Source organism: Otolemur garnettii, unplaced genomic scaffold (assembly GCF_000181295.1).
Source record: "Otolemur garnettii isolate 467f Iridium unplaced genomic scaffold, OtoGar3 scaffold00233, whole genome shotgun sequence".
Lineage (NCBI taxonomy): Eukaryota > Metazoa > Chordata > Mammalia > Primates > Galagidae > Otolemur > Otolemur garnettii.
In genome coordinates this window covers 2,007,652-2,015,406 of record NW_003852628.1, presented here as the reverse complement: position 1 = coordinate 2,015,406, position 7,755 = coordinate 2,007,652, and the positions used below count along the sequence as shown (strand labels likewise).

General features: G+C 50.5%; 1 protein-coding gene across 1 annotated transcript in view; it reads right to left on the bottom strand.

Moving 5' to 3' along the window:
- Positions 1 to 834: 834 nt before the first annotated feature.
- Positions 835 to 7,755, bottom strand: part of LGALS4 (galectin 4) — an 8,217-nt gene continuing 1,296 nt past the window's right edge. The window contains exons 3-10 of the mRNA XM_003802145.3: positions 6,425 to 6,629; positions 3,956 to 4,090; positions 2,055 to 2,081; positions 1,929 to 1,967; positions 1,754 to 1,783; positions 1,404 to 1,492; positions 1,149 to 1,314; positions 835 to 1,070 (exon numbers count right to left, since the gene is read on the bottom strand). Coding sequence (XP_003802193.1) covers positions 924 to 1,070; positions 1,149 to 1,314; positions 1,404 to 1,492; positions 1,754 to 1,783; positions 1,929 to 1,967; positions 2,055 to 2,081; positions 3,956 to 4,090; positions 6,425 to 6,629 — 838 coding nt within the window. The 3' untranslated portion in view covers positions 835 to 923. The remainder of the gene's footprint in view (positions 1,071 to 1,148; positions 1,315 to 1,403; positions 1,493 to 1,753; positions 1,784 to 1,928; positions 1,968 to 2,054; positions 2,082 to 3,955; positions 4,091 to 6,424; positions 6,630 to 7,755) is intronic.

The window sequence follows — 7,755 nt, the reverse complement described above, 5'->3', positions numbered from 1 at the left end:
CCGGGCTGGGGATTCGAACCCGCCACCTTAGGTGTACGTGGCTGGCGCCTTAGCCGCTTGAGCCACAGGCGCCGAGCCGATTGGTTGGATGTTTGAATGGATAGATAAACATATAGTTGGATGGATGTTTGGAGAGACTGATGATGAAATGGCTGTGTAGATGGATAAAGAGTTGGAAGAAAGGATCGTTGAGCAAACAGATTGGTTGATGAGTGTTTAGACGGTTGGATGTTTGAATGATGGATGGTTGGATGGACTTTTGGTTGTTTGGATGTACAGAGGGACTGATGGACGTTGAGATGGACAAGTGGAGAGATGGAGGCATGAATGGATGGGACAGTGGGCCATATATAGGTTAAGTGTATAGGCTTGGGAGCTACCCCAACTGGATTTTGATCCTGGTTCTGATATTTCCACAGTGCCTTCACTCATGTGGGGATTGACATGAGGAGCTACATCCCCTGAGGATCCCACCTTGAAGTTGATTATGAAGCTGGGGCAGAGAGGGTGGGGGAGTCAGATGTGAGTCCAAGGGCAGGTGTAGGGGATCAACACCTCAGCCCAGCTTCCACTACCTGTTGCCTGCTGTGTGACTTTGGGCAATTTGGTGGTTTTGTTTTTGGCTTCTTTCCTCATCTATTACAGAGGAATGATAATAATATCTCCTGGCATGGTCGTGAGGAGTGGGTGACCCCTCTTAAATCAGTACCTGGGGTATAACTACGTTCAAGCTTATGAGAGGATGGATGGACAGATGACTGGATGGGTGAAGGGACAACACATGATTGAACCAGGAAAGGAGCTGGAGAGGGGGAATGGAGACACACACATCTGTGAGACAGCCGCAGGCATTTTATTAGGGGCTTAGAAGGGACTCCTAGGAAATCCTTCTGTTTCCTGATAGTTATGGCCCTGGGAATAGATCAGATCTGGACATAGGACAAGGTGACATCACCCTGGATTTCCACCATATCCACCCTCTGGAAGGCAGAGAGGCGATGGGAAAAGTCAAAGAGATGTTGGCCATTGACATAAACCTTGAAGCGATCTACGCCACAGCGAATGGACAGCTGCAGGGAGAGGGGCAGGCGTGAGGCCAGAGCAGGACCCAGGCTCCACGGAGAGGTGGGGAAAGAGCCCATACTCACGTCAAAGAACTGTCCAGGGCCAAATGGGTTGCTGGGGATCTTCCTCTCCTCGGAGCCCCACGAGCCATTCAGAAAGCTGTTCCGAACCACGGCACCCTCACCCATGCGGGGATTGATGTGCAGGGCTATGTCCCCTGAGGATCCCACCTTGAAGTTGATTGTGAAGCTGGGCGCAGAGAGGGTAGGGGAGTCAGAAGGGAGTAGGAGTCCAGGGGCAGGTGTGGGGGATTGACACCTCAGCCCAGCTTCCACCACCTGTTGCCTGTTGGGGGCACGTAGCCCTTAATGATGATGGTTCTCCGGGCTGTGAGTCCCCCTTGCAGCCTCCCATTAAATGGCACAGGCTGTGGGAAGAGAACAGTGGGTCCCATCCTCTCTCAGGTTAGCAGAAGCCAGATGCAGGAGCAAATTTTCAGAGAAGGCCCCCCTCCTCCTGGGAAATGTCCCCAACCTTGTCCCCTCCCAACCCCTGGCCACCCAGTCCACTCTCTCCCCAATTCCCACCCCAGATACCATCAGCCCACTGTAGAGCTGACACTCTCAGAATCCCTTCCCCACAGGTCCCTGCTTTCCTTCAAGGTCCCCATCCCTGCAGGACATCATACCGGGTTGAAGGTTGGAGGTCCCTCCATGGTCTGTGAAGTGAGGAAGAAGTGATATTAATTAATACTAGTTGACATGTTTCTCTGGGGGTGGGTTCATTGTAGTGGGGCTTCAATCCCTCCCACCTCTTCCTGCCCCAGTTCTCTCCCCTAGGTAGCCCCCAGCCCTCCCACTCACTGGCAGGCTGTTCAGCTGTTGATGGCAATGTCCAGGCCCCTGCATGAGGGACGGAAGGCAGGAAAGGTGAGGGGGCTGAGGGACTTTACCTTAGGGGAAAACTGTCACCCATCGGCAGGTACTCACAGGGAAAGGCGGGTTATGCATGGGTCTCTATGGACACAGAGAGAGACAGAGGTGATGAGTGGGACCCCAAATTCAAGACTGGCAGGTGTAGAGTGCCTGCCCTGGGCCAGCCTGCTACCAGCATGCAGGGAAACTCAGGTGTCAAAGGGCAGCACTCAGAGGGACTGGACATGTTTAGTGGTCACCAATGCCCAGTGAACCTCACCCCAACACTTTAAGACAACCCTGGTCAATTCTGTCCTCCAGATCTACCCCTGTGCTATCTTCTGTGATCCCTCAGCCTTGCTGTACCCCTGTGTGACTCAGCCCCTACCACAGTTGCCCCTCACTCTACGAGGCCACATTTTGCAACCCGTCTCTGCCCATCCCCCTCAGGCGCAGTCTCTCCAGTGTCTGCCTCAGGTACTCTCCGTCTCTCTGCCTCACCTGGGCACAGGCGATTCCTCTGCCTGGAACACATTTTGCCTCCCTTGTTAACTTTAACTCTCTCTGTTTTCTCCTCTTTCTTTTCTTTTCTTTTTTTGAGACAGAGTCTCACTTGTCACCCTTGGTAGGGTGCCCTAGTGTCACAACTTACAACAACCTCAAACGCTTGGACTCAAGTGATTCTTTCATCTCAGCTTCCCGAGTAGCTGGTACTACAGGCACCCTCCACATTGTCTGGCTATTTTAAGAGACGAGGTCTTGCTCTTGCTCAGGCTGGTCTCAAACCTGTGAGCTCAGGCAATCCACCCACCTCGGCCTCCCAGAGTGCTAGGATTTCAGGTGTGAGCCACCACACCTGGCCTCTCTCCTCTTTCTAACTAATTCCTTTCTGCCTTGACTTCTACTTTTTTTTTTTTTTTGAGACAGTTTCACTATATCCCCCTCAGTAGAGTGCTGTTGTGTCCCAGCTCACAGCAACCTCAAACTCTTGGGCTCAAGCGATTCTCTTGCCTCAACCTCCTAAGTAACTGGGACTATAGGCGCCTGCCACAACACCTGGCTATTTTTTGCTGCAGTTGTCATTGTTGTTTAGCTGGCCTGGGCTGGGTTTGAACCCACCAACTTTGTATATGTGACTGGTGCCATAACCACAGTGCTATGGGCACTAAGCCTTGACTTCTACTTTTAGAAGTCCCTTTAAAAATAGTTTTATTGTTCTTTTTTTTAGAGACAGTTTCACTTTGTCACCCTCAGTGGAGTACCATGGCATCAAGCTCACAGCAATCTTAAACTGTTAGGCTCAAGTGATCCTCTTGCCTCAGCCTCCTTAGTAGCTGGGACTACAGGCACTTGTCACAATGTCTGGTTATTTTTTGTTGCAGTTGTCATTGTTTAGCTGGCCCGGGCTGGGCTTGAACCTACCAACTTGTGCTAACACCCTACTCACTGAACTACGGGCGCCGAGCCGAGTCTAGGAGTTTGAGGTTGCTATGAGCTATGATGACACCATGGCACTCTACCCAGGGCAACAGAGGGAGACTATGTCTCAAACAAAACAAAACAAAACAAATTACAGTGATTTCCCTGGGTGACTAAGAGTGTTAAGCCACCTCTCAGGAATTTGTTCACTATTCACATACTCTTTACTCCACCTGTCCTCACTTCCTGACTCAGTTTGTACACCTTGTCCTCCCGGAAGCCCTCCCTGACCTCCTGACTAGGTCAAGTCCTTCCTTTAGACTCCCCCAAATCTCCTGGATATCCCCCATCCTATCCAAACACCATGCTTATCACACTCAAGGCTATCACTGTCTACTGATGGGTCTGTCTTCCCAGTAGACTGTCCTGGTCACCACTGGGCCCCTGGTCACTCAGCAGAGGGACTGGCACAGAGGAGGTACTTAGGAAATAAAGGAACATGGTACTGGAATTAAAAAGAAAGGAAGCAAGTGAGAAGGGGGACAAACATCACACACCTGGTTGGGGGGTGGCTGGCCTCCAATGAAGTTGATCGACTGCAGCTGCAGGTCCCCATCCACCTGCAGGTGGGTGACCATCTGCAGGGGCAGCCGGTGCCCGTACTCATAGAAGGGAGCTCCATTCACCACCACCTGGAGGGCAGGGAGGAGAGGTCAGGACTCAGCAGGAAGCAGGGGACAGAGATCTTTCCGACTTGGGGGGTCAAAGTCATGGGAGTGAGCTGGGACAGCCCCTGGTCTCTACTGAAAATAGGGAAAACTGGCTGGGCATTGTGTCAGGTGCTTGTAGTCCCAGCTACTCAGGAAGGTGAGGCATGAAGATCACATGAGCCCAAGAGTTTGTGGTTGCTGTGAGCTAGGACTACTCAGGATGACAGAGTAAGACTCTGTCTCTGGAGGTGCCTATGGCTCAGTATGTAGGGCGCTGGCCCCATATACTGAGGGTGGTGGGTACGAACATGGCCTCGGCCAAACTGCAACAAAAAAATAGCCGGGCATTGTGGCAGGCTATTGGGAGGCTAAGGCAAGAGAAGTGAATCACCTAAGCCCAGGAGTTGAAGGTTGCTGTGAGCTGTGACAACACAGCACTCTACTGAAGGCAATAAAGTGAAACTGTCTCTGAAAAAAAAAGAAAAAAATCAGCTCACAGATTAGGAGATGGGAGAGAATAGAAAATTTAGTCTGGGCTTAGAGCCTGTAGCTCAGCGGCTAGGGCAGCAGCCACATACACTGTTGGGTTCGAACCTATCCCAGGCCTGCCAAATAACAATGACAATTACAACAAAAAAATAGCGAGGCATTGTGGTGGGTGCCTGTAGTCCCAGCTACAAGGGAAGTTGAGATAAGAGAATTGCTTAAGCCCAAGAGTTTGAGGTTGCTGTGAGCTGTGACACCACAGCAGTCCACCCAGGACGACATAGTGAGACTCTGTCTCAAAAAAAAAAAAAGTCAACTCAGTTTGGCGGATGGGAGAGAATAGAAAGGGACACATCAGAGAATCCTGCTCAGCTATCGGAAGCCACACTGTGCCCCAAGCAGCACACACACAATGAGTGAGAAGAGAAACAGAAGGTGACACACAGCGTGTGTGTACACTTGCAGTAAAGGCACAAAGACCGATCCAGGCAGAGAGAACCTGGGATCGAGAGCCCCCAGGAAGAGGGGACGGGGAGCATACCAGGGGCTTGGGGGCTAGAAGTGATCTTTGTCTGGGCCAAGGTGCTAGATGCAGGGGTTTGAGGGGTGCAATCCTCTCACATTGAAAAACCAATGATCTGGGTCCCTGTGGCACACGGTTTTCTCTACCTGGTTACACTTCAACAAAATATCAAAAAATACTTGCTTAGTACCAGTTAGTCACCACGTGGGGCCTCACTGGGACCCCTATTCAAACAAACTGTAGAAAACAACAAACACTGTGACATTTAGGAGATAACTGGAACAGGACAGGACACATCATGACATCGACAAAGAACCTGTTCATTTGTAGGTGTGAAAATGGCATTGTGACCACGTTTTTTTAGAAACAGAAATAGTTATAAATGAAATTATGGGATGTCTGGGTTTTGCTTTGAAATTATATTGGGAGGGGAAGTGTGAAGTAGAGATGAAAGGGGAGGGACCTTGGGGTGACAACTATTGGATGGTGCCATGACATGGGCTCATTGAGCTTGTTGGGCACTTGTTGTTGGCGAGCCACTGTGCCTGGCCTAATTTATTTATTTTTTTAATCTATCTCCCCTACTAGCATGTTGGCTCACTGCTCCATCCCCAGTGTTAGGCACAGAGCGGATGCCCAACAAAAAATAATCAATGAATAAAGAAACAACAATTCTTTGAGGTCAGTTCAGTTATAATCATCATGGCCCTAGAAAAACAACACATCCTTTTGTGTGTGTTGCGAGTTCTCTATGAGAAATTGCAAAAGTACACATTTTTCAAGGACACAGAGAAACAAGATGATACACATGAAACATAAGAACAACATTCCCTGGGAGTGGAATGGGAATGAGGAGAAGAGATGAAAGAGGATTTTTTTTTTTTGAGACAGAGTCTCACTATGTCGCCCTGGGTGGAGTGCTGTGCTGTCACAGCTCACAGCAACCTCAAACTCTTGGGCTTAAGCGATTCTCTTGCCTCAGCCTCCCGAGTAGCTGCCACCCCTTTGCTAGCGCCACAACGCCCGGCTATTTTTTGGTTTCAGTCACTGTTGCTTAGCAGGCCTGGGCGGGGACTCAAACCTGCCAGCCTCAGTGTATGTGCTGGTGCCCTACTCACTGAGCTATGGGCACCGAGCCAAAAAGAGGATTTTTTTTTTTAATTGTCAGGAAAGGAGGAAAAGAAAAAAATGTACAGTAGGGAAAAGGGAAGAAAAAGGGAGAGAAGAGAGAAAAGGAATGGAGAAAAAAAGATAGAAGGAAGGAAGAAGGGAGGGTAGGAAGGCAGGGAGGCCGCCTGGGCCCAGACCTTGTAGTGCTCAGCCATGACCATGATCACCAGCTCGAAGGCGGCGCCCTTGTGGAAGGGCATGCTCCTTTTCCTCTCCTCGCTGCCCCACTTGCCGCCCTGCATCGTGTTGAAGACCACCTTGTCCCAGCCATCAAAGCGAGGATTGAAGTGGAAGGCGATGTCTGCCCCTGGGTCCTGCCCCACCAGGAAGTTCACGAAGAACCTGGAGGGACATGTAGTGCTCGTTCCCCTGTGTCCCCTCCGGAAGCCCTCTCCCACTCACCTCGTCCCAGGGCCCCTTGACCTGGACCTCAGCACCAGCTCTGTGGGGTAACCCTGGCACTGCTGACCCCAGTCAAGAGGGGAGGTCACGCCCCTGAGTTCCAGAGGCAGACCCCCACTGCCACGCCTTTGCTAGCACCTTTCCTTCTCAGATCACCTCCTCCCAACCTGTCCCCAGCTGCTAATGACAACTGATCCACGTCTACCATGGGCTAGGCTTTGTCCTGGGTACTTGGCTCCCTTCCTGGTCCCCAAAGGCCACGCCGCTCGTGTGGCAGGAAGGCCCCTGTGAACACTGGGGTCAGAGCATACTTTGCACATTGTGTCACACCAACTTCCTTGAAGTTGTCCAGGGGGCTGGCACAGGGCTGTCTCAGGGCCTCTGCACTGGCTGTTCCTCCTGCCTGGAGAGCCCTTCCCTCAGCTAGCTCCAAGACTCTCTCCTTTACCTCTCTCAGATCTTTTCTGAAATGTTTTCTTCCCAGGGAGGCCTTCTCTGGCCACCCTATTTAAGGGGACAGTGCTACACTTGTCCCTACATACACTCCCCTTCTCCCTACCTTTCTCTTTTTCTCCATAATGCTTATCATCATCAGACGTGTTATATATTTAACTTCTTTATTTCTTTATTTTTTATTTTTTTGAGACAGAGTCTCACTCTGTCACTTTGGGTTGACTGTCATGCCGTCATACCTCACAGCAACCTTAAACTCTTGGGCTCGGGCTATCCTCTTGCCTCAGCCTCCGAAGTACCTGGAACTAAAGGCACCCACCACAACACCTGGCTAGTTTTTCTATTTTTGGTAGAGATGGGGGGGGGTCTTGCTCTTGCTCAGATTGGTCTTGAACTCCTGAGCTAAAGCAATCCACTGTCCTGGGCCGCCCAGAGTGCTGGGATTACAGGTGCGAGCCACTGTGCCTGGCCTAATTTATTTATTTTTTAATCTATCTCCCCTACTAGCATGTTGGCTCACTGCTCCATCCCCAGTGTTAGGCACAGAGCAGATGCTCAATAAAAAATAATCAATGCATAAAGAAACAACAATTCTTTTTTTTTTTTTTTTTTT